General features: G+C 41.4%; 1 protein-coding gene across 2 annotated transcripts; it reads right to left on the minus strand.

Annotated features, from left to right (window-relative positions):
- Positions 1-54: 54 nt before the first annotated feature.
- plgrkt (plasminogen receptor, C-terminal lysine transmembrane protein) lies at positions 55-26922 on the minus strand. 2 transcript variants are annotated; one of them, XM_037545962.1, is made up of 5 exons: positions 26841-26922; positions 24237-24327; positions 4055-4185; positions 2178-2287; positions 55-259 (listed from the first exon to the last, which is right to left on the minus strand). In XM_037545962.1, exons 2-5 carry the CDS (start codon positions 24315-24317, stop codon positions 132-134), a joined length of 450 nt encoding a protein of 149 aa, XP_037401859.1. In that variant the 5' UTR covers positions 24318-24327; positions 26841-26922; the 3' UTR covers positions 55-131. The 2 variants fall into 2 exon arrangements, with proteins under 2 accessions (XP_037401859.1, XP_037401858.1); XM_037545961.1 differs by lacking the exon at positions 26841-26922 and adding an exon at positions 25789-25897.
- Between the last annotated feature and the right edge of the window lie 805 nt (positions 26923-27727).

Here is a 27727-nt window from a genome sequence, read left to right on the forward strand (position 1 = left end):
CTTTTCTTTATGTTAACGCCTTGACGGCTCTTCCATTGGCGTGACTGGGCGAGGTTCAGTGGTCAGTCAGGGACGGGCTTTTATTATAACTGGTAGACGTGGATCCAGGAAAACAGATGGATGAGGGGTCCTCATTTCTCAGAGAGAGGGGGGAGGTGAGATTTGGCTCTTCGTGCTCTCTCGATGCTCTCGAACGTCGGCATTCCACGAGGCATACTCAAACGATCTCCTTCACACGCCATGATGCTCTCGGCTTCGTCTGTAAACACAGTAAACAAGCTGCACATCCACACGCACAGCAGACTGCACAGCGCTACTTAAAGACGGTCTAGTGTCTGACTCTGAACGCATTTCGAAAGAATACATCAAATACATTCTGGCACGCTAACATAAGAGAGCGAAACATGTTCTCTATATAAAATATATCTCCACCGTACACATGTATCATCATATCCTGCGCTTCTGAGGTTTGTGAACAAGCTGGAACAGACAAAACAACAAAACATCAAAATATGTCAAAATATGTTTTATTTGCTGAGTCTAAACATCTTGGAAATAAATAACGTGCCATAAATTCTTCATAGACTACATTTCATATTTTTTCCACCAGTATGTTAAATTCAGAAAATAAACGAAATAAGCCATTCCAGGAAATACAGGACCATCCTGATAGGAAAACACATGACTCATGACGTGACTGCTAATCAAACAGAAGCAATCTTAACGTACGGGAATCTATGCACTTCAAACTTGGATGATTAATTGGTAAGTAAAGCGGTTCCTGGAATCGATCGGTCAACACAGGCTCAGCGGTAACACTTTATTTGAAGGCTACCTACATAAGGGCTTCATAACACATTCATAAGCACTGAATAATGTGTTTATGAAGCACTACTTGAACATTTATTAAGTTCTCGCAACCTGACATAAGATGTTTTATGAAATAAATGACATTGTACTGACATAATAAGAATAAACCTTGAACATATTTACAGCACTAAACATTTAAAACACTGTACATAATTGCATCAATCATCTTATCCACGCCATGGAGGGAAGAGGGGGTGGTTTCCAGGCATATTTCACCTGATATCAGTACAATGATCTTAAGAATGCTGACATAAATAGTTATGTATAGTGTTTTAAATGTGTTTAGTGCTGTAAATATGTTCAAGGTTTATTCTTATTATGTCAGTACAATGTCATTTATTTCATAAAACATCTTATGTCAGGTTGCGAGAACCGACATAAGAACCTAATAAAATGTTCAAGTAGTGCTTCATAAACACATTATTCAGTGCTTATGAATGTGTTATGAAGCCCTTATGTAGGTAGCCTTAAAGTGTTACCGGCTCAGAAACTCACAGAACGGTAACCCTGATGTAGTAACTGAGTAATGACAAACGACAAAGTCACGGTTTAAACCCTACTGGCCTCTAAATGATTCACTTCTCACTACACTGAAAAACTCTACTCACGCTGTAGCGCTTTGAAGTGATTTCTGAGAGCGCTGATTGAATTAATAACAGTGCATAGCCTTGAGAAATGACTGGACCAAAACCGGATCAGATTCTACCTCTTAACACCAGGACGTCGCCATGAGAGAAACACGAAAGTGTCATTTTCCTATTAATGTCTCGATCATAATGTCTCGAATGTTCTTAAACCCAGTGATTGGTAGGAGGCACTTGAAGGCAGGACGGGATTAGCAGGATGAATGCAGCTCTTACAGCAACGTATAATTAGAAATCAAATCAATCAATAAGCTCAAGTTGAACCTTCTACCGTAACTGAACCGAATCAGAAAAGAACCGAAGCAAATGAGACGCCACGCTGCGCAAATCAACCACTAATTTCCTGACAAAAGGACGTGGACTAAAAAAAAAAAAGATCCCCTGTGTGGTGGTAGTGGTCTTACTCAGTGGTCTGGTGGACCCACCGCATTATAGGTTCTTTTTCCAATACAGTCAACTCAAAATCTCAATGAGAAACTTTCTTTCTTAAATTTCCCTTTAGCTGTTTTGAAGTCAGCAGTTATGACCAGTGACATTAAATGCTATGACTACATGAATACTTTCACTGAAACAAGCAGGAACGTACAGTTAAGAGGGCAGACGCTAAACTTTCAATCGATATGACGAGTTTGTAAGTAGAAGAGAAGAGGTAATGTGTTGTACCTCTCATGCGGTGGATGAGCGTCCCGTAGGCCATGTCCAGCTGATAGACCATGATGAAGCTGAGTGGAATCACAGGAGCAAACAGAGCAGGCTTCTTCCTCTGTATGGCTCTGTAGAGCGTAAAAGCCGAATTATGCGACTAAGACAGACCGTGTAAAGCACGACATGCCTCAAACGTTCAGAACTATCTGCTGGCCTCATGCTGTGTCCATACTTGCTGAATGAAATCTCCTTTCCAACCCGCTTTCCTTCATCTCCACTGCTCTGAAGGCCGTGGCTTCATTATATATAATGGCAGAGTTGAGTAGCAATTTCCGGCCCGGTTATGTCGGGTCAGGTCAGGTCAATTTCAGGCCTCTCTCTCATAAAAAAGTCTGAGGTCATCCAGCTTTTCAAAATGTTTTAATACTAAACACAAAATAGAAAGTCTGACCAAAAGATGCTCAGACATTTGACTTTGGTATTTGCAAAAGATTCACTTAAACATAAATGAATAAACTAAACAAAAAACTAGATGCAGAACGACGGCGTATGATGGAGAACGACGGCGTGTGATGGAGAACGACGGCGTGTGATGGAGAACGACGGCGTGTGATGGAGAACGACGGCGTTCGATGGAGAACGAAGGGCGTGTGATGGAGAACGAAGGGCGTGTGATGGAGAACGAAGGGCGTGTGATGGAGAACGAAGGGCGTGTGATGGAGAACGACGGCGTGTGATGGAGAACGACGGCGTGTGATGGAGAACGACGGCGTGTGATGGAGAACGACGGCGTGGGATGGAGAACGACGGCGTGGGATGGAGAACGACGGCGTGGGATGGAGAACGATGGGCGTGTGATGGAGAACGACGGCGTTCGATGGAGAACGAAGGGCGTGTGATGGAGAACGAAGGGCGTGTGATGGAGAACGATGGGCGTGTGATGGAGAACGACGGCGTTCGATGGAGAACGATGGGCGTGTGATGGAGAACGACGGCGTTCGATGGAGAACGATGGGCGTGTGATGGAGAACGATGGGCGTGTGATGGAGAACGATGGGCGTGTGATGGAGAACGAAGGGCGTGTGATGGAGAACGACGGCGTGTGATGGAGAACGATGGGCGTGTGATGGAGAACGATGGGCGTGTGATGGAGAACGATGGGCGTGTGATGGAGAACGAAGGGCGTGTGATGGAGAACGACGGCGTGTGATGGAGAACGATGGGCGTGTGATGGAGAACGACGGCGTGGGATGGAGAACGTTGGGCGTGGGATGGAGAACGACGACGTGGGATGGAGAACGACGGCGTGGGATGGAGAACGACGGCGTGGGATGGAGAACGATGGGCGTGTGATGGAGAACGACGGCGTGTGATGGAGAACGATGGGCGTGTGATGGAGAACGAAGGGCGTGTGATGGAGAACGACGGCGTGTGATGGAGAACGATGGGCGTGTGATGGAGAACGACGGCGTGGGATGGAGAACGACGGCGTGGGATGGAGAACGACGGCGTGGGATGGAGAACGACGGCGCTTGATGGAAAATTATAGTGTTTGATGGAGAATGACGGTGTTTACTGTGTAATATTCTCTATTAATTGATTATTTGAGGCTTGTCATTTTTATTAATTGAATATTGTCTCATTGGGTTTGTTTTTGTTTTTCTGTTGTTATTTTTTCCCTAGTTTGTGTTTCCCTTTCTCTCATGTAGCTTCTGCTGCTTGCCAAGCTGCGACTGCAACAGACTTGCCTGGTTAAATTAAAGGTTAAATAAACAAACAAACAAAAACTAATATTGGCAAAAATTATCGGTCAAATGATAACAGTGGAGCCCTAATGTGTGTGTGTGTGTGTGTGTGTGTGTGTGTGTGTGTGTGTGTGTGTGTGTGATACTGACCCTGCAGTGAGGCCGAATGCTGCCAGGCTGAAGAAGGTTCCGAAGTATTTGATGAATTCTCTCGACCAGGCAATCTGCATGGCCACCTGCCGCTCACGCATTTCATTCTGCATCAGGATCTGACGCTCCATCTACACACACACACACACACACACACACACACACACACAACCATAGACATTGTGATTGTCAGTGATAATATATCCAATAATAATAAATCCCAAGTCTATATGTGCAATAATAATCCCATGTTATATATATGTAAGGACCTATATGCAATGACAAGTCCCATATGTAATTTTATATACACACAGATCAATTTGCAACAATGTCCCAAGAAAAATATGTAACTCTAAAACAATAACTGTACAGGAGAGAGCAAAAACGTTCCTTGCTTCTGAAGCAAGTTAACGGAAAGAGGTTTTATTCTAAGCAATTCTGGAGCATTTCTACTGGTCCAATCATCATCAAATTTTCACACAATGTAAAGAACAGCTGCTGAGCTCAAATGTGCAGAAATTGAAAAATTGAAAAAAATGGATTTTTTCATTAGACAACCATTTCAATGGTTTTTCATTAGACAACTATGATTTGTAAGGACTGTATGCAGCAATTTGACCCATATGTATTATATACGTATATATGTAAGGACCTTTATGCAGCAATGCCCCCATAATATATACATAAGGACCTATATACCTAATAATATACATAAGGACCTATATACACAACAGTATGTCTGATATATTATATATATATATATATATATATATATCTCGCTGTTGTCGGAACAAAAACTTTTTCACATAATTTGAAAATGTATGTTTGCCTTTATATTGTATGTAAATTTCATCAAGGATGGACCAAAATAAATTACTAAAAATGACTCAGAAAAAAAGTCTGCTTCCACTGACTTACATTGAAAGTAACCATTTTGGAGATACAAGCTTTTGCTCCGACAGCAATGATTATATAAGGACCTATATGAAACAGTATGTCCCATATGTATTATTTATATGTAAGGACCAATGAAACAATGTAGTACCTTGAAGTAAAATGTGTCATAAGCATCCTATAAACTTGGAAGAGCTTCAGTGATGTCAAAGTAGGATATGATTGGCTTACAAAGTATGGAGTCTACTTTGATCGCCTAAACTGGGTGACCTGCGTCATCTGTGGCCAAACAACAGAGGAATAACACCCCCCCACCCACCCACCCCCTTATGTTATAGAATACTATAAATCTGTCAAACTAACAGCTTTTTAATAAAAGTGTTAATAATTTATTGAGTTCAAACATAATTAACATGATAGCACTAGCAACACCAAATCCCAGAACTCAGAGCAGTGTGTCTAATATGACAGAACTGAATCACTGAAATTAAAACGCCTGTAAAGCCAGAAAACAACACACATTAACCAGTGACATTTATTAGAGAAGAACAGGAAGAAATGAAAGACAGAAAAACGCAGAGGAAGTCAGAGAGGTGTGATAAATAAGTGCTGGATCTGTGAAGTCAGTGTTACAGCCTTAAGGGAGAAGGGGTGGAGGAGGAGGAGGTGGAGGAGGTGCAGGTCTTGCCTGTGTGTGTATTACCCCACATTTATTAACGTCCCACAACAGTGAGACGTGAATGAAAAGTGAAATAGGTACAATTTTCCCTAGTTAAACTTTTATTTGGGTTGTTTCTGTAATTTAATTGATTGCTAATGAAATCTGTAATTTTAATCCAGTATGAATCTGCAGTGTGTGTAGTTTTACAGTCTGACTGTAATAATTGTGGAGTGATTTTATTCCAGTATGAATCTGCAGTGTGTAGTTTTACAGTCTGACTCTAATAATTGTGGAGTGATTTTAATCCAGTATGAATCTGCAGTGTGTAGTTTTACAGTCTGACGGTAATAATTGTGGAGTGATTTTAATCCAGTATGAATCTGCAGTGTGTAGTTTTACTGTCTGACTGTAATAATTGTGGAGTGATTTTAATCCAGTATGAATCTGCAGTGTGTGTAGTTTTACAGTCGGACGGTAATAATTGTGGAGTGATTTTAATCCAGTATGAATCTGCAGTGTGTAGTTTTACAGTCTGACTGTAATAATTGTGGAGAGATTTTAATCCAGTATGAATCTGCAGTGTGTAGTTTTACAGTCTGACTGTAATAATTGTGGAGTGATTTTAATCCAGTATGAATCTGCAGTGTGTAGTTTTACAGTCTGACGGTAATAATTGTGGAGTGATTTTAATCCAGTATGAATCTGCAGTGTGTAGTTTTACAGTCTGACGGTAATAATTGTGGAGTGATTTTAATCCAGTATGAATCTGCAGTGTGTGTAGTTTTACAGTCTGACTGTAATAATTATGGAGTGATTTTAATCCAGTATGAATCTGCAGTGTGTGTAGTTTTACAGTCTGACTGTAATAATTGTGGAGTGATTTTAATCCAGTATGAATCTGCAGTGTGTGTAGTTTTACAGTCTGACTGTAATAATTGTGGAGTGATTTTAATCCAGTATGAATCTGCAGTGTGTAGTTTTACTGTCTGACTGTAATAATTGTGGAGTGATTTTAATCCAGTATGAATCTGCAGTGTGTGTAGTTTTACAGTCGGACGGTAATAATTGTGGAGTGATTTTAATCCAGTATGAATCTGCAGTGTGTAGTTTTACAGTCTGACTGTAATAATTGTGGAGTGATTTTAATCCAGTATGAATCTGCAGTGTGTGTAGTTTTACAGTCTGACTGTAATAATTGTGGAGTGATTTTAATCCAGTATGAATCTGCAGTGTGTAGTTTTACAGTCTGACTGTAATAATTGTGGAGTGATTTTAATCCAGTATGAATCTGCAGTGTGTAGTTTTACAGTCTGACTGTAATAATTGTGGAGAGATTTTAATCCAGTATGAATCTGCAGTGTGTAGTTTTACAGTCTGACTGTAATAATTGTGGAGTGATTTTAATCCAGTATGAATCTGCAGTGTGTGTAGTTTTACAGTCTGACTGTAATAATTATGGAGTGATTTTAATCCAGTATGAATCTGCAGTGTGTAGTTTTACAGTCTGACTGTAATAATTATGGAGTGATTTTAATCCAGTATGAATCTGCAGTGTGTGTAGTTTTACAGTCGGACGGTAATAATTGTGGAGTGATTTTAATCCAGTATGAATCTGCAGCGTGTAGTTTTACAGTCTGACTGTAATAATTGTGGAGAGATTTTAATCCAGTATGAATCTGCAGTGTGTAGTTTTACAGTCTGACTGTAATAATTGTGGAGTGATTTTAATCCAGTATGAATCTGCAGTGTGTAGTTTTACAGTCTGACTGTAATAATTGTGGAGTGATTTTAATCCAGTATGAATCTGCAGTGTGTAGTTTTACAGTCTGACTGTAATAATTATGGAGTGATTTTAATCCAGTATGAATCTGCAGTGTGTAGTTTTACAGTCTGACTGTAATAATTATGGAGTGATTTTAATCCAGTATGAATCTGCAGTGTGTGTAGTTTTACAGTCGGACGGTAATAATTGTGGAGTGATTTTAATCCAGTATGAATCTGCAGCGTGTAGTTTTACAGTCTGACTGTAATAATTGTGGAGAGATTTTAATCCAGTATGAATCTGCAGTGTGTAGTTTTACAGTCTGACTGTAATAATTGTGGAGTGATTTTAATCCAGTATGAATCTGCAGTGTGTAGTTTTACAGTCTGACTGTAATAATTGTGGAGTGATTTTAATCCAGTATGAATCTGCAGTGTGTAGTTTTACAGTCTGACTGTAATAATTATGGAGTGATTTTAATCCAGTATGAATCTGCAGTGTGTAGTTTTACAGTCTGACTGTAATAATTGTGGAGTGATTTTAATCCAGTATGAATCTGCAGTGTGTAGTTTTACAGTCTGACTGTAATAATTGTGGAGAGATTTTAATCCAGTATGAATCTGCAGTGTGTAGTTTTACAGTCTGACTGTAATAATTGTGGAGTGATTTTAATCCAGTATGAATCTGCAGTGTGTAGTTTTACAGTCTGACTGTAATAATTGTGGAGTGATTTTAATCCAGTATGAATCTGCAGCGTGTAGTTTTACAGTCTGACTGTAATAATTGTGGAGAGATTTTAATCCAGTATGAATCTGCAGTGTGTAGTTTTACAGTCTGACTGTAATAATTGTGGAGTGATTTTAATCCAGTATGAATCTGCAGCATGTCCCTGACAGTTTGACGACTGTGCAGTGAGTTCAATGAAGATTCATACTGAATTAAAATCACTTTAAATTACAGGGGGCTGTAGGTTAAGCCAATTACAGAAGTTATTATAGTCAATAATAATAATAATAATCCAGGCCATGATTTCTTAATCCAGACTAGTTGTGAGAATCGGAGTAAATTACACAGAGATTTCATCCTGAAATAATTGGCAATGAAAACCCATATACATCATATGACACAGTCCCCCCTAATAAAACCACACTGTAAATGCTACTAACTGGATTTTAAACACTTTAACACAAGCCCTTATTTAAGAACATCGGTGTATCGTGACTGTAACATTAAATAAACACCAGAGTTATAGAAGAGAACACAGCTAACATTTTGCTGCCTTCCCATACAAAAAAGCAGCACACTGAAAACATTACAACGCATTCTGCTTATACTTGGAAACATACTGGCGTATTTCATTCTCAGAAGGGTGCAGGCATTCCTGCAGGAACAAATCAGTGTGATCTGAGGAGCGATCAAACAATTCCTTCAGCTTCTGTTTTAACGAAAACCCCTTTAAGCAATGCAGAGCGAAGAAAAGGACTGAATCACATTACTAAGACGTCACTGTGGGACATCCGAAGGGCTGGAAGAGAGTGACCTCAAACACACGTCACTCGGACAAAAACAGGACCCACTTCCCTTTATAATATATTGTTTGTTAACCCTTTAAATGGGTCCAAAGTTTTACTACGCACGTCTATAAGCTAAGAATATCTCAGCCAGTTTGCACTGCAGTCCATGTATTTACAGAACAATAGTACGTCCTAGTAAACCTGGGATTTTAAGGGGTTACTCGCCATCACAACACTGACCTCTGCAACACTGACATGACAGAAGGCTACAAAGTGCAAATGAGCCTGAAACGATTCACGACGGGTGCGTTTTATTGTGTGCTGTGAGCATCCTGAACGGTCAAAATGAGATTCTGTGGGTGTTTGGATGAATCAATGATATTCACATGGTCCAAGAAATATGAATAATGTTGGCCGAAAGGCAGGTCAAGTTTTAGCGTATTAAGGGCTCACAAATGTCTTTTTATATAGTGTCTGGCATACCGGAGTCAAAACCACTACACTATATCCTATAAATCGTATTAAATGTAGAAACTGGGACTAAATCGACCTTGAATAGCATTGCATTTATTTCCGGTAGGGTTACAAATGCAGTAAACTGAATAAAACGCGATATTTCAGTGCCGTCTGAACATTCTGCTCTTCCAGAGCTCAATAAAAATATCAAATATTGGTTTGAAATACCAGTAATTATTTTTTAAAGCCATTTTTTTTAAAGCAAATACCTGCTGACAGTCATATGATTATAATGTCATCATGCATACTCACAATATCATATATTGTCTATATTGTACACACAAATTTATGTGCCAAAAAGCTTTCAGTGCAGAAGAGAACCCCTCTTTTTTCTTTTATTGTAACCATTCATGTTAATTATTTGCAAAAATATAACATGATGATCAGACGTATATGAACGTGTGAATCTGTTGGACATCCAATTGGGTCATGGGCATTAATATGAAGCTGCCCCCCCCCCCCCCAACCTCAAAAAACAGCCCCAGACCACTGTCCTTCTCCTGGCATTCACCACTCCGAAGAACATGTTCCCACTTCTCCAGAGACCAGATAGTCGTTTGCTTTGTATTGCCAATAGTGATCTTAGGCTGAAGGTCCTGACACACAGTTCCTGTGTCCACATATTTTTGGCCACTAGTGTGTTTTTTCAGTGCAAGTCAATGTAAAATGTTCCTCTTTCCAATCATGAAATTCATCCATCATGGAAAAATAGTTACAGACAGGGTCTTTTAAAAGATCAGGAGGCTGGACATTCTGTAAGTGAAGTGGCCTCGTACATATGCATCAAGCATAAACTGAAACGATGAAAATTCAGCAGTGAGTACTGAGCGCGAGGCTTCACGTGCATGAGTAACTACACCGCTCTGTGCTGCATCCTCGGAGATCTTGTCAAGTAAAGCTTTGAAGTTGAACACCGTGTGTCGTCACTCGGAGATGAAACGCAGCAAGTAACTTTCAAAGATCAGCCCTCCAAACATCAGGCATGGCAGAAAAAACAAGCTGGTTAAATTTTCTCGTTTGTGTGGGCCATGGGTCGCAGCCCAAACGCTAAGAAAAGCCATTTCGTTCTTTTAACAAAAATCTAACCAAACATTTTATGTTCATTTTACCATCTTGGCTGTAAATATGTCTCAGTATGTGCTGATGTACCAGCATAGGATAAAAAGTCTAATATATTATAAACAAAAAGACACTTACTTTGCTTTAAGCTTTAGCTCAGCTATATAGAGCAGAATGGAATAGTTTCCCGTAAACTGCCTCTCAACGCTAGACTTTTTACAAAGCCAAAGCCAGCTTCTCACTCGTCAACTTCGTTTGAATTTTCCAGGTCCACCTTAAATGGTGGCACCAGAATGTAGCTGCTGCACCATTTAAGGCTGAATGGAAAAATCCCAACAAGCAACTGACGAACAAGAAGCGACTTCACCCTCGTGGCTTTTTTTTTGTCTCCTTGCAGATTAAACGCATCAGGAAACCAGCTGAGCGCTTATGAATGCAAATAAGTTTGTTCGTCTTAAATCTCTCTCTTTGCCTTTTCGTTAGCTACTAGCTAGGCCAGATTCTTATCTGTGTTGCTATGGTGACCAACAGTTTGCACGCCAGTCTTCAGGGTTAAAGGCGGATGAATTAGCAGTTAAAGCTAAGCTTCATTTTACTGCAGCGTTTACCTAAAAACCGAATTCTTTTTTTGGGAATTTTTACCCAACTCTTTCCCCAATTTAGTCGTCTCCAATTCCCCCTACTAGTTAGGACTCCCCCGACCACAGGATACTACCAACACCAGGATATGAAAGGTTGGGAAGCCTTGGCCTGTTTTTTAAACAGAATCACTGAATAGACAAGTTTCAGTTACAGAACCGAAAGCTACAGAACCGAAAGCTACAGAACCGAAAGCACGTCTCCTAGATCTCCATCTCAACTGTAGGCAAGCAGGAAATAAACTCTTTGCCTTCTTCGCTCTGAATCAGGACTGTTAATGCAAATTGAGGTGGCTTTCAATCCCCACAGCCCTTATCAGCCAAAGTAATGCTGAATTACTATTTATGACTATGACTTGAATTAATTATTATTCCCATTAGACATTTGGCAGGTAGTCGGATCTGAAAATACTGCCTTTCAAATGCTTTCAGGCCTGTCAGCTGACCTATAACACACCACAGTCTGGATCTGGACCTTTGGCTCCGTCTGCACAACTGATCTTTTGGCAGCTTCATGAATTACCATGTTTTGTCTCGAACACTGGGCTAAATCTTTGTTCTGACCATTTCCTGTTTGCAAGCAGACGCATTCTGCTACAGTTTTATACCAGACGAGTGAACAAAAGCTGCTTAAACATGTTTTTACTCCGCTGGAGTGCGAGCTGAATGTTAACTGGACATCGCTGGGCAAAGAAAGGACATCCGTCAGTGCGACGTTAACGGAAATGAGACGCGCACTTAAACGTGTTAAGTGCTACAAATTGCAGGGTGTGTTTCCTCCTCATTAGGAACCGGGCTTTTACTGCATCAATCTGACCACACAGCCCACCTTTTAATGAACGTCGCCATGAAACTGAGAAAATCGTTCATTTAGATATTATATCCCGAAATGACCGGAGCGTAAATGTCTTTAACAGAGAGATGCAGAAATAGTGACATCAAATTAAGACTCAAGTCTAAAAGTGGCATAAAGCATGCTTAGTTTTTTGACTGTAACTTCAGTTACTCAAACAGAAACACTCAATGCTGATGTAAACTGTTGGCTAAAGATAAAAAAAAACATTATTTATATACAATAATAACTAATACAATACAGTTTTAATCTACTCTACAGGGTATAGTTTCGGTACGGTTAGTCTATCTGAATTTTTGTGACCAAATCGTAAGGCAAATTATTCACTAATTGCTTGAAATAAATGTAAATTTTCATTTTATTTATGTATTTTTTTGTAAAAGCTCCTCAAACGAACAGAACATGTGTTTTACGATCTACATGTATTTCTATAGACTTACAATTTACCACTGAAAGCCCAAAAATCTGCACCGCTCTTTGTGTTGTTCTCTAAAAGTGCTGTTTCCAGAGCAGATCAGTGCAGTGCAGTTTAAGAGCCTGTAAAGAGGTTGGATGGAACCACTATATCAGCATCATTTGCCACAATTATCTGGAACCATTTATCAACTTTTATGCAATAACTTGGAACAATGGGCAGCTCAACGGCCAGCCAGGACGATGTCCAGGTGTTTCCTGAAAGCTGATATCAAACAGAAATGTAACAAAAACAAAATGTATTCAAAAGACTGCATGTCATGACCTAATCAGCAGCCGCATAGCAGCCTAGTAGGGGTGAACGTGAAAAAAGTGAAAAGTAATAAATGTCTCTGTGAGAGTTTTATGAACAACCGTGCAATCAGCAGCTCCCCCGCAGCGTTAAAGCATCTCTCCATTCTAAACGTAGAGCCTTTACCTCAAACCTGTTCTCTTCATTACGTTCGTCTGGTCTTGAAGTGGGAATCAGTTTAACAGGTCGTCAGTATTTATTATTCTGATTATTACTACTTACCATACTCACTTCAACCTCCATTACACTTGTTACTAACATTTCTTACAAATCCTTGAAGCACATTTTCAGAAGAGAAACTCTTTTGGCTCTGCCACCCTCCACACACATTTCCTTGCCTCTCATTGCTGTTGTTTCTGACTATTCTGTCTCAGGTGCTTTACAGGCAGCAGGATAGCTCTCTCACGTTCAGCCTTCGTCCAAACTCACTGCTTTGATGTGAAATTATCCACATTCATCGATTCTTTTCATAATAAATCTGTTGTTTATCCTACATAAAGCAACCACGAGTCACTGTATAGACGGAACATCGTTGTCATTTTGTCGGTGGAGCGGAGGGATGCCAGACTGTCTCAGAGTGCTGCCGTGTCTGTGTGTCTTTCTGGTTCTCTCCTGTTAGTTAAGCTGTCATAGTCAGATCTGCCGGAGTCGTTAGCCACACTCTGGAAATGCTCACATCCCCTGTTTTACATACAAACAGACAGAATAAAACTAATTCCATCTCCCTGCTTTTTTTTCCTGAGTATACGACTGCCCACCTGTCCGGCCGGACACTGAAGGATGACTGACTGTCGAGCCCTCCTGCTGCCTACTTCAGACCAGCTGCCCATGCCCCAGCTACCTCCACCTGCCCTGGACTAGCTGCCCACCCTACACTGATGTTCTCATAGACTCCCAGCTATTCCTACTACTAATACTACTGCTATTAATATTAGTAGTATAATAACTCTGTAGGTAGTCTGACCAGAGGAGGACGGGTCCCCTCCTGCTGAGCCTGGTTCCTCCCAAGGTTTCTTCTCAGCTATGAGGGAGTTTTTCCTTGCCACTGTTGCCCCTGGCTTGCCCACCGGGGGGGTTTAACATTCATGTTAAAACTTTGTCTTTACTGGAATTCTGTTAAGCCGCTTTGTGACAACATCCGTTGTAAAAAGCGCTACAAATAAATTTGATTCGACTTGATTTGATTTATTTTTACAGCTACTCTTTACATCATGAAGTCACTTCCAAAAGAAATGGTCCAAAATTAGTCATAATAAAACCTTTTCACATTAACATTAAGGACGTTTTTCGCTTCTCTTGTTAAAGTTACCGATTCTGATATGTTTTCTTGTGAAAGCGATGATTATTATTACGTGATCTTCAATCCAATTTTGTCCAACTTTGTTGTCGCAACTTCGCAAGGTTGCCCTACAAACCAAATGAAGGTAACTCAAAAGCCTTGGATCCACAACATAACCCAGAACTAGTGATGCACAATGACATAGGAGCCATATATTTGCATAAAAAAGAAAATATCCACATCAGAAAATTAATTTAGTGCCATTGCAAGCCCATAGGAATACACATTATTTCTCTGTGTAGCTAATTGAGGTGTGTGTGTATATTCACAAAGTGTGCATTTTATTAATGTTTATGCATTGGCAGATTTATTTATTTTCCTTTTACCTTAGTCGAGTTTACGCCGTGCCCACATTGCTGAGGTTGGCAGTTCATGTACGGCTCTGGGCTGTCCTCAATCCCTGCTTTTGATGAGCTCCTCATTCTGCTCCTAGCTGTCATACCCCCACCGCTACCCTACCTTGACCAAAGCCAGTACCCGGCTGCATTTGAATTATTGGTTTTAATTGTATTTATTTATTTATATAATTTTTTTTTTTACTTATGAAAGTTTTTCAGCAGCTCTGTACTTGAGTCCACTTTCTATATCCTCAGTTTGTAGCCCACTCAGTTATTACTGGTCCCCTATCCACCCGAGAGTGAGCTACCACATTACAGAGTAACCTCTGCTTAAACCAGCAGTCGGAAACCCAAATGTTAAGAACAGCCATTTTATCCTTTCAGCAAAAATCAAACCACCTTGAGAGCCACAACATTTTACGTCCATTTTACCATCTTGGTTGTAAATATGCATCAGTGTCTTCTGATGTACCAGTACCAGTGATGGACAGTAACTGAGTAAATGTAATTAGTTTCTGTACTTTAGTATTTTTGGTGTATCTGTACTGAAGTTTCTCCGTTCTGGACTTTCTCCTTTCACTCCACTACATTTCAGAGTCTAATATCCGACTTTCTCCTCCTACATTTTGAGAAATCTGTCGTTCCTTTTGGTTTCTGTGTGTATAAAAACGTAACATGTCAAAACGAAAGAAGCGCAAAGCCAGAGCACCAATCAGGGCCCAGCGGTCACTTTGTTTAGAGCTGGTTTTGACCTGTTGGTCATACCGACCCAGTGCAGCACGCGGTTCAACGTCAGCGCAGCAGCGTAAAACTTTGGGAGAGTCTGTTCAACATAAATGATGAACTAACCTAACTTTGTGTAAATAGAGCACAATATAGAAATATGTCCACATATGCAGTCGAGACTGACGCGGCTTTTTTCTGAATTTCTACAAACACCATTTCATTTTATAGTAAATGAGTTTGGGCTGGTTTATGTTTATGAACAGACGCCTACAGATCAACATAGTAAAGGAGCTCATCTGTGATCCTGAGTTTAAAGCCAGTTTTTATTCAACTTAAACTTGGAACTAAGTTGTAAATAAATCTGAAACTGAAACTTTGCTTGTGTGTAAAAAGTGATTTCAGAGCCACTCGGTTCTCCCTGATGGAAACTGTCTACCTTCAGTGTTTTGTGCTTCTGATCATTTTAATAGACGTCAGCGTCACTAATTAATGACGTTCTATTAAAAGACTGGTTTACCAAGAGAGACGCTGGAGGACTTTCACCTGAAATGAGTTCATGAAGCCAGTCTGGTTATAAAAATGATAACAGGACATCAGAGCCAGAATTCCTCTTTTAGTACTTTTACTTTATACTTAAGTACATTTGAAGGTAAATACTTTAGTACTTTTACTCAAGTGGAGGTCTAAAGGGAGGAACTTCTACTTTTACTGGAGGAATATTTTACCTTGGGCGTCTCGACTTTAACTCAAGTACATGATTTGTGTACCTAGTCCACCTCTGACCAGTACAGGCTAAAAATCCACTACTTAAGGTGAAAGTGGAAAATTCGAATGAGAAGTTGACTTCAGCTTCACAACGTTTTAGTGTTTGACAATTTCTCGTCGCAGATTAAACGCACCAAGAAACCAGCTGGAGTGATTATAAATACAAGTAAGTCAATTTGTCTCCAAATGATCAATGTTCGTCTTAAATCTTTCTCTTTGTCTTTTCATTAACTGCTAGCTAGCCGAGACTGTTATCGGTGTTGCTATGGTGACCAGCAGCCTGTGCGCCAATCTTCAGGGTTAAAGGATGAATTAACAGTTATAGGCTACATGAACTCCAGCGATTAAGACCATTTATTGTTAAACTGTGTGGAACGACCAGCAGAGCTTTATTTTACTGCGAAGGAGGCTTATTTTATTTTTACCTAAAACTCTTCCGTGCAGGCACAACAGGGCAGTAAGTGAGCCGCAGGTTGCCGACCCCTGGCTCAAGCCAAAATGAGCTGCTGCAGAATCTATACAAATGTCCTTTGACCTCTGTGGCCACAGACAAATCCATGACTTGCAGTAAATGTTTAAGGACTGCAAATTACAGCTTAAGGCCCGCTGGTGCACCGATAACCTTCTGCCCACTGCGGATTCTCATCTACAGTAACTCAACCAGAGCTCAGCTCCAAACAGGCCCACCATGATGAAACGTCCACCTCGCCCAATGACACATCATTCAGCTTGAACAGGTCAAGCTAAACCTTTTGGAAGAGAAGGTCAAATGAAGGAGAGGACTGGGGCAAGATCTGCAGTCAAGATAATGGGTGATTCCTCTTCGGAGCAATTTTCCCGTTTCCTTTTTTAGTCACACAAAGCATCTGCTTTCAGTCCAGCCGGTAACTTTGAGTGCCAAGGTGCTGAAGATCACTGTGGTCACTGCACAAAAAGGGGATAAATGTGTGACCTTTGGCTTTTCCCCCCAAAGTCGGCCTTTTGTTGGTTGTTTTCCATCTTTTCCTTGATTTTTGGCCAAAAAGAGAAAGATCCAAACCAACGGTTTTATATTTAATACGGCAAGTGCTTCGAAACCTGTATCCCCAAACCTTTGACAGCCAACCGTACCACATTACGGTCAGGTGTAATGGGAAAAACAGAGAGAAAAAGAGAGAATGACAGTGTGTGTGGTCAAGGAGTATGGAGGTGATGATGTGGAAGCAGAGCTGGCCAGTGAGAAGTTCACTGACATTTCTCTCGAAAGGCCACGGGTAAAGATTTCCTGACCAATTCGCTAACAGCAAATCAGACGAAACGATGACACACGGCCGCCAGGAACCAGAGCCATCTGACCACCCTCCAGCAAGGTCAGAGAAAACTTGTGCAACTTCATATGTAACAGCAAATGAACTAGTCATATGCTGACTAGTTCCTTCATCACATCAAGAAAGCCTTTATTTCTCAAGAGGCATCACACTACATGCTCTTATCTGCAGTATAGGGGTAACTGTTACACTCAAAACTATTTAGCTGGATGACAGTTAAAATTACTCATAATATAATTATAATATATTACATAAATATGAACAATAATACAATATAAAGTAGCGAGGCTATCTTGTTATTGATTTGTTGAAACCACAGTAACAAACAGTTTCAACGAATCAGCTTTATGTTAATTCATTTCAGTCCATCAGCTTTAATGAATTCATTTCAGTCCATCAGCTTTAATGAATTAACTTCAGCCCGTCAACTTCAATCCAACGGCTTCAACCAGCTTCAATCAGCCTCAACCAATCAGCTTCAGTCAATCAGCTTTAACTCACTAATGTCAGTCAATCGGCTTTAATGAATTAACTTCAGCCCGTCAACTTCAGCCCGTCAACTTCAGCCCGTCAACGTCAGCCCGTCAACGTCAGCCCGTCAACGTCAGCCCGTCAACCTCAATCCAACGGCTTCAACCAGCTTCAATCAGCCTCAACCAATCAGCTTCAGTCGTTAGTTTCAATAAGTTACCTTCAACCAATCTGCTATAAACAGCTTCACTCAATCAACTTCAGTCAGTCAGTTTCAATTATTCAGCTTTACGAATCAGCTTCAACTAATTAGCTTCACTTAGCCTGGCCCAATTCACTTTAATCAATCAGCTGCAATCAACCAGCTTCAGTCAATTCATTTCAATTTTGTCTGGATCACTAAAGAAGTTTGTACAGCAGCTCAGACAGCCAACAGAAGTCCAGATCTAGGCAAATCAAACCACAAAATAATACGCAACAGAAATCTGACTATTTCCTCACTGAGGAAACACTGTTCTTTCATTTGACCTCATGAGGGACGTATTTCTATCGGTCAATGAACACTGAATCCTTTCATACCCAGAGTCATCCATGCCGCATTACTAAAGAACAACATCACACACACCCTCCCTCCAATTTACAAAGTCATCATGCTGTCAAATAAGTCAAAAGATAGATCACCCTGTCAGTTACGGACAGTGAGGGCACACTTAGCACAGTATTCCTGATGAAGAAAGTAAGGAAAGGAGACGACAGATTGAAAGGCAGCTGCTACCTCACTCGTGTGAAGAAAAAGTCACGATGAAGGCTTGTGGCCTTTCAGAAGAACATAATGGAGTGGCCATTATACACTGCTGGAAACAGATACGTACCGATGTTTGACATCTTAATGAAACAGAAGAGTGGCTGTCACTGCAAACATCAATGGCCATCTTTGTTCACTGAATGTCTGTACTGGCACATAGCAATTAAGACGTCCAAGTTAATGGTCAAGGCTCCATGATGGCAGTCTTCTTAAACTGACCAAGATGATTCAAGGCCAAGAATATTCTGGAAAGTTTCTAGTGTCATCACAAGGTGTTTTACTGACCTGGCAAGTAAAGATTACCACACACTGATGCCTCAAGTCCAGATTCATCCATGGAAGAAGACAGAGCTTTGATTAAGCTTGAAATTTTACATTAGAACAATTTCAACTGCTGCTCCGAGAACATTCTGCTACAGTCCAACAAACCCACAGCACCAAAAGACCATTTCTGTTTGAACCTGAGCAAAATAGACCACTCTGACAAAATTTAACCCCCACCCCAACTGTACCCTGACAAAATTCTGCCAAAACATGACTGTAGACTGACGAAATTCTCTCTGAGCCTGACTAGGATGAGAAAATTCTCTCCCTAATTGACTGCAGCCTGACAAAATTCTGTCTGAACTCAATTGTAAACGCAGAAAATGCTGTTTGAATCCGACTGTAGCCGTTCAATATTCTGCATGAACTATACACTGAAAATGATGGTTCTTTTAAGGTTTCTTTAGTAAAGAAAATGGTTTTATATAGAACCATAAACACTCAAAGAACCCTTTGCATCATGAAAGGGTTCTTCAAATTGATGCAGAATGTGTTGTTAATGGTTCTATATAGAACCTCTGAAAGGGGTTCTATTTAGCACTAAAAAGGGCTTGTCTATTGATAGAAGCTTGGTATCATAACTAAACACTCACCCCTCCGGCCACTTTATATGTTCAGTTGCTTGTTAACACAAATAGCTAATCAGCCAATCACACGGCTGCAACTCAATGCATCTAGGCATGTACAGGTGGTCAAGACAACCTGCTGAAGTGCAGACCGAGCATCAGAACGGGGAAGAAAGGGGATTTAAGTGGCTTTGAACGTGGCGTGGTTGTTGGTGCCAGACGGGCTGGTCTGAGTATTTCAGAAACTGCTGATCTGCTGGGATTTTCACACACAACCATCTCTAGGGTTCACAGAGAACGGTCCGAAAAAGAGGAAACATCCAGTGAGCGGTCAGTTGTGTGGACGAGAATGCCTTGTTGATGTGAGAGGTCAGAGGAGAATGTGCAGACTGGTTCCAGATGATAGAAAGACAACAGGAACTCAAATAACCAACCAAGATCTCTGAGGAACGTTTCCAACACCTTGTTGAAAGTCACGAAGAATTAAGGCACTTCTGAAGGCAAAAGGGGGTCCAACCTTTTTACTAGCAGGGTGTGCCTAATAAAGTAGCTGGTGAGTGTAGCAGAACCCTTATTCACTGCGTTGTAAAACGCTTTTCAAAAAGCTTCTATATGGAACCATCTAAGGCAAATTCTCTATCAATCTCAAGAACACATTCATGATGCAAAGAACACTTTAAAGGGGTTTTTTGAGTGTTTATGGTTCTATATAGAACCATTCTTTACAAAAAAAAAAAATCCTTTAAAGAACCATCATTTTGACGCGTGTAGACTCAGGCCAGAGAAAATTCAGTCCGAACACGAACGCAGCTGACCAAAATTTAGTGTGAACCCTGAAAAGTCCTGAACTAGACTGAAGTTAGACAAAATTCCCAAACGTTGCCTGAATCTGAGTGTATCTAGTCAAAATCCTGTCTCAGCCCAACTGTAGCCTCTAGACAAACAAGTGAACTCAATTGTAGCCCAAAATTCTCAACCCAGCTACACCCCCATAGTGGGTCCAGACAAAACTCTGTCTAATCCTGACCACAGTCATTCAAATTCTGCCTGAAAACGTCTGTAGCCTGAGAAAAAACTGTTTTAACTAGTCCAGCACAATTCTGTCGCACCCTGACAAAATTCAGATTGAACCATAGCCCAAAAAATTCTGTCCAAACCCAACTGAAGCCCACTAAAACTGTCTGAACCCCGCTGGCAAAAACCTGATGTGAACAGTCGGGTCAGGCTCAGGCTAGTATGTCAAACTCTAAAAGCACTGCGAGGCTGAAAGCGGGGCACAATTTCTCCTGTAGATAAACCTTCTCCTCATCTCCACTGTTATATCCGTGTTCAGCTACCGTTTGATCTAAAAAGACAAAATGCGCTCTCCATTTTTCTGGGCCGCAGTTCTTTCCACACCTTTTTCAGAACAGTGAGTTCACTGGCTTGTAGTTTTGTCCCAAAAACATGCTGCCTTGATGAGGACCATAATACATTGCTTGCTATTCATCATTGCGATCTTAGCTTTACTGACATCACAGAGGGCTACAACACGCAAATGAGCCTCTAACCAATTTACTAGATTTTTTTTTTTTTGTTATGATTATTTTATTCTGTGTTTGATGAATCAAAGGCATTCTGGTGATCCAACAAATGCAAACGATTTAACTGAAAATAACGCAGGCCGATTTTTTTGGTCTGAGGGATCTCCAATGTGTTTGCAACACTGCACATCGCAGCTGCTATATGCAGCAATATAATTCCAATATGGTATTTTGTTTATGACATGCAGCCCTAGTCTTGATGACTAACAAGAAATAGAGAAAAGAGGGAACGAATAATTTCAAACCATGAAAGCAGCACTGAGGCAAACTGGGGAAACTAATCACGGCCCTGGAATTGAGATGAGAAGCTGAATCACTGAGGCTGACCTTAAACAAAGGCAGGACCAAACTCAATCTGCACAACCTCGGCGATCCATCAGGCTGTTACCAGCGTTTACGCATTGCGTTTAAAGTGGGCAAACAGCTGCATATTTGGAGAAAGCTTTATAAGCCTGTAATGTAAGGTGGAGCAGGCTGGGTGGTGGTTAATGGCCACAAAGTAGCAACATGGACTGCCTCACAGGCAAAGATAAATCAACAACACATTCAAGCATAAAATGAGGCTGGAAAACAAACATTTGGTGGCGGAGGACAGTAGCCGTCCATAAAGATCACAATGAAACAAGCAGTTTGCACCTCTCCTCTGTAGCTGGAGGGCACCGGAAATGCAGAGGCTGCGGCCTGATGATGGTTTTTGCGAGAGAAATGGTGGAAACACTGCAAAGGCCAATATATTCAAACAGATCTGGGCACAGAAGCATACCAAGGGTGCTTCAGACTGCGGAAGCGTATGGATTTTCACATGTTTGTTATGGACATGACAGTATGGAAGCATGTGTGTCTTTTCTTAGATGCCCGTCGGGTGTGTATGGATTGGCAGCTTTTAATCTGACCGAGATAATGAAAGGGCAAAAACAAGAAGAAGCTAGTGCCCCCCGTAACTGTTGTAGGTCCTTGACACATCTAACCAATGTCGTAGAGCACAAATCAAAGCAGAATGATGATCATCTCCAATGAGTTCACCAACACCTCATGTCTTCTGTGAAAACCTGCACTCGAACACACACTGTACAGTCTGCAGCCAGCACTTAAGAGAGGTGAGTGGTGAGCCTGGTTCCTCCCAGGGTTTCTTCCTCAGCTCTGAGGGAGGTTTCCCTTGCTACTGTCGCCCCTGGCTTGCTCACCTGGGGCTTTTCCATTCATGTTAAAACTTTGTCTTTTCTGCAATTCTGTGAAGCTGCTTTGCGACAAAAGGATGGCATGCCCACTCCAGGTAAGGGGAAAGGACTTGCCCCAGGTGGAGGAGTTTAAGTATCTCGGGGGTCTTGTCCACGAGTGATGGGAAGAGGGATCGTGAGATCATCCGCAGGCTGGGACAGGCGGCAGCAGTAATGCGGTCACTGTACTGGACTGTAGTGGTGAAGAGGGAGCTGAGCCAAAAGTCGAAGCTTTCTGTTTACCGGTCGGTCTACATCCCGACCCTCACCTGTGGTCATGAGCTGTGGGGAATGACCGAAAGAATGAGATCATGAATACAAGCGGTGGAAATGAGCCTCTTCGCAGGGTGGCGGGCCACGCTCTATTCGATAGGGTGAGGAGCTCGGCCATCCAGGAGGAGCTCGGAGTAGAGACGCTACTCCTCCGCATTGAGAGGAGCCAGCTGAGGTGGTTCGGGCATCTGATTCGGATGCCCCCTGGACATCTCCCGGTGGGGGTGTACCAGGCACGGCCAACTGGGATAAGACCCTGGGGTCGTCCTAGGACCCCCTGGAGGGATGACATCTCCAAGTTGGCCTGGGAGGGGCTTGGGGTCCCTAGGAATGAGCTGGAGGAAGTCGTGGGGGACAGGGTCATCTGGGATTCTCTGCTCTCCCAACTGCTACCGCGACCTCATCTGGATTAAGTGGTTAACGATGATGATGATGATGATGCTGCTTTTCGACAACATCAGTTTTAAAAAGCGCTACAAATAAATTTGACTTGATTTGATTTCCGTTACTGAGCGCTGATCGTTCTGCATGCTGATCAGCTGACTGGCTAAGTAAAAGCACAAAAGCTCCATAGAAAACCATTGATTTTGGATTCGCTCTAGCGTCTGACAAACTACTACTTTTTACTTTTTGTTGATGAACTGTACTTCTATGCATGACAAAGTCTAGACAAATAATGTTTATTATCATTATTATTATTATTAAAACAAACAAACAGGCAAACGTGGTTGAAACCACTAAAAACCTCACTGCAAGTGTTGAAATGAGGCAGCTAAATACCAAATTCCAGGAAAAGAAATCGGCACCACTGATAATATTGTGATGTAAACACAAGGCATGCAAGATAAGCATGAGAGACTGCATAATTCAGGATAAAGAGGTTCAGCTAACAATACAGCAGGACAAACGCACTAAACAACAGAGCAATGCTTTAAGGTCACATTCAAATGGTTCTAGACTCAGACCCTTCGTCACACTGCACAGTGCCAACACGCTGATTCATGCTGCTGTCTTGTCTCACTAAAACTACAGCAACTCCCTTTTTGCTGGATTACTTGAAAAGACTACTGACCAGTTAGAGCTTGTACAAAACACTGCTGCTACACTGATGGAAATCAAGGTTCTGCGGAGGTACGTGTTCCTTCATCAAGGTACAAACAATGTAAATATACCCTCAAAATGTACAACGGTGGTTTTAGGTCCAATTGTGTACCTCTTTTTTTTTAAACATTGGAATAAAATAAAAGGCCTGGAGACGAGACGGGGGGTGTGGGGTCAGCACAGATTAGAAAATATATCAGTGGATTATGGTACGGTTACACCAATCAGGCGTAACATCATGACCACCTCCTTGTCCATTTGATCAGCTCACTTACTGTATAGCTGGTCTTTGTAGTTCTACAGTTACAGACTGTAGTCCATCTGTTTCTCTGATACTCTGTTACCCTGTTCTTCAGTGGTCAGGACCCCCATGGACCCTCACAGAGCAGGTACTATTTGGGTGGTGGATCATTCTCAGCACTGCAGTAACGCTGACGTGGTGGTGGTGTGTTAGTGTGTGGTGGTGTGTTAGTGTGTCCTGTGGGCTTTGAATCCAGTTTTAATTGTTCTTAAATTCTACTTTAATGGGATTTTTTTTACATTTTGTCTCTATATTTTATAAAATTGTATATGTTTAACAGCATCGCATCATTAAAATCAATGGCATATTTCTTACTGTGTCAGACTGAAGTTCCAATGTGGAGATAAATAGTCTCAGCTTTAACTGCATCAATACCAATCCTTCATTCTTTAGTCTTTCGTACCTGGATTCTTGCATTGTGGAGCATGAACTCCTGCTGTTTCTTTAAGTTCTGGTCCATGGACTTGGAGAGCAAAAACCCCATTGTGGTGAAACTGAAAGAAAAAACAGCAAAGATAGTGAGATGTTCACCTCAAGACACACAGCGTCAATGTTAATCCACGGAAACGTGAATTTTGAGTTGCCTGGTGGGTTAAATCTGAAACTTTGCTTGTGTGTAAAAAGTGATTTCAGAGCCACTCGGTTCTCCCTGATGGAAACTGTTTACCTTCAGTGTTTTGTGCTTCTGATCATTTTAATAGACGTCAGCGTCACTAATTAATGACGTTCTATTAAAAGACTGGTTTACCAAGAGAGACGCTGGAGGACTTTCACCTGAAATGAGTTCATGAAGCCAGTCTGGTTATAAAAATGATAACAGGACATCAGAGCCAGAATTACTCTTTTAGTACTTTTACTTTATACTTAAGTACATTTGAAGGGAAATACTTTAGTACTTTTACTCAAGTGGAGGTCTAAAGGGAGGAACTTCTACTTTTACTGGAGGAATATTTTACCTTGGGGGTCTCTGCTTTAACTCAGGTACATGATCTGTGAACTTCATCCACCTCTGAATGTAACTAAAGCCCAGCAGTGAGGAGCTGAACTTCACCCTCAGAGCGGCGCAAGTAGCTGATAATGAAGTGATGCTGTTTTATTAGAGGGTCTCATTTCAGAGGGAAGATCTCAACATCTACCTGACGTAACTCAGTTACAAGGGGCAAGGCGACACATGAAAACATGGGGTAGGGGTAAAAATGAATGGGATTGAGCCCAGATCAACTCTTAAACTCTTAAACTCACGGGATCTAAAAGCAAAGAAGCAGATTTCTGCTGTTTCGCTCCAAAGGTTCATAGTCTTTAACTGCTCAGGAGCCTCCAAAAAGACCTCCCAACTGATTTACTCGAGTGTTCAAGTAGTTTTTGCTTCTTTCCATTTGATTCCAGCTTGTTCTAGGGACACTTTTCCACGGAGCGCCTTGAGCTCCATGTCATGCAATTCAGGTTGATGGAGAACCTGGATTTGTTATCCTACGAAGCTTCATCACAACAGAAGAACCCTTTTTTGGTGCTGCCCAGAACCAAACAGAACACACTCTCCATCCATCTGAAGAGCCGTGTCACCAAGCAAAGCACTGCTGAAGCCCGTAAACGGGTCTTTTGAGTGTTCAGAAGGTTCACGGTTCTCTACAACACCACTGCCTTCGCTACAGAACCCTTGAGGAACCATCTACAGAGCGTACAAACAGACGGACTCGCGTCGCCTTGGTTCCAGCTACACCACTGAGGCGCTAGTGTTGGTTTAGTGTTATTATAATAGTGATTTCAACTATAGTGACACCTCGAAATGCTGAAAATAATCCGAATTAAAGCGGAATCAGAAGCTCTTCTGACTGGCTCGTGTTTGTTTGTTTGTTTGTTTGTTTGTTTTTCAGAATGTAAAAAAAACTTCGTTTCGAAACGAAACGCTAACTTAACATTAAGTTAAACAGCAGGACGACAACAACAAGACTCACCCTCAAAATCGCTGCGTGTCTAAGCGAGAGAGAAAAAGACGCGAAGCCGCCGCTCGATTGTGTTTTATTAAACTGTAAATGTTGACATTTGTACACACATCCGGCTCGGCTCGGAAGTGCTGCTCGCGGCATTATGGGAACTGTAGTTTTCAGACTCTGTACATTTCAGAGTCTAATATCCGACTTTTTCCTCCTACATTGTGAGAAATCTGTCGTTCCTTTTGGTTTCTGTGTGTATAAAAACGTCACATGTCAAAACGAAAGAAGCGCAAAGCCAGAGCACCAATCAGGGCCCAGCGGTCACTTTGTTTAGAGCTGGTTTTGACCTGTTGGTCATACCGACCCAGTGCAGCACGCGGTTCAACGTCAGCGCAGCAGCGTAAAACTTTGGGAGAGTCTGTTCAACATAAATGATGAACTAACCTAACTTTGTGTAAATAGAGCTCAATATAGAAATATGTCCACATATGCAGTCGAGACTGACGCGGCTTTTTTCTGAATTTCTACAAACACCATTTCATTTTATAGTAAATGAGTTTGGGCTGGTTTATGTTTATGAACAGACGCCTACAGATCAACATAGTAAAGGAGCTCATCTGTGATCCTGAGTTTAAAGCCAGTTTTTATTCAACTTAAACTTGGAACTAAGTTATAAAAATGATAACAGGACATCAGAGCCAGAATTACTCTTTTAGTACTTTTACTTTATACTTAAGTACATTTGAAGGTAAATACTTTAGTACTTTTACTCAAGTGGAGGTCTAAAGGGAGGAACTTCTACTTTTACTGGAGGAATATTTTACCTTGGGGGTCTCAACTTTAACTCCAGTACATGATCTGTGAACTTCATCCACCTCTGGTTTAGAAATGTACCCACATTTGTTTTTCACCCTGAATATTTTACAAACAGTATCTAACCAGAGCCGGTTTATGAGGGTAAGCTAAGCAACTAATGTAGCAAGAAGTTACCCAGACAGTTTAGCTGGAGCTTCTTTTAAAAACCTTTCTTTAAAATCAAAAGCGACCTCAGGTGCACAGAGAGCAACACCTACCTGTATAAACCGTATTTAACAGCAGAAAGAGCTACAGAGCGATTCCATGTGGCCACAAACTGCTGGAACTCCAAGGACACACAGCACTGACAGCCAGAGCGTCAGAGCATGGCTGCGTCCTAATCGGCTGAATGCAGCCTAGCTAGGGCACCATGAAGGGAGCAGATTTATTATAGCTGTTTTGCAGTGTTATGTGAAGTACTAAAAAAAGAGTTAGATAGATAAACAGACAGAAAGACAGACAGGCAGACGGATAGATAGATAGATAGATAGATAGATAGATAGATAGATAGATAGATAGATAGATAGATAGATAGATAGATAGATAGATAGACTATATTACCAAAAGTATTCAGTCACCTCTCCAAATCATTGAATTCAGGTGTTCCAATCACTTCCATGGCCACAGGTGTATAAAGCCGAGCCCCTAGGCCTGCAGACGGCTTCTACAGACATTAGTGAAAGAATGGGTCGCTCTCAGGAGCTCAGTGAATTCCAGCGTGGTACAGTGATCGGACAAGTGCAGCAAGTCCAGTCATGAAATTTGAGTGCGTAGAGAGCTTCATGGAATGGGTTTCCATGGCCGAGCAGCTGCATCCAAGCCTTACATCACCAAGCGCAAAGCGTGGAATGCAGTGGTGTAAAGCGCCGCCACTGGACTCTAGAGCAGTGGAGACGAGTTCTCTGGAGTGACCAGATCACAATTCTCCGTCTGGAAATCCGATGGGCGAGTCTGGGTTTGGCGGCTGCCAGGAGACGGTACTTGTCTGACTGCATTGTGCCGAGTGTAAAGTTTGGTGGAGGGGGGATCATGGTGTGGGGTTGTTTTTCAGGAGTTGGGCTCGGCCCCTTAGTTCCAGTGAAAGGAACTCTTAAAGCTTCAGCAC

Source organism: Pygocentrus nattereri, chromosome 16 (assembly GCF_015220715.1).
Source record: "Pygocentrus nattereri isolate fPygNat1 chromosome 16, fPygNat1.pri, whole genome shotgun sequence".
In the NCBI taxonomy this organism is placed as follows: Eukaryota; Metazoa; Chordata; class Actinopteri; order Characiformes; family Serrasalmidae; genus Pygocentrus; species Pygocentrus nattereri.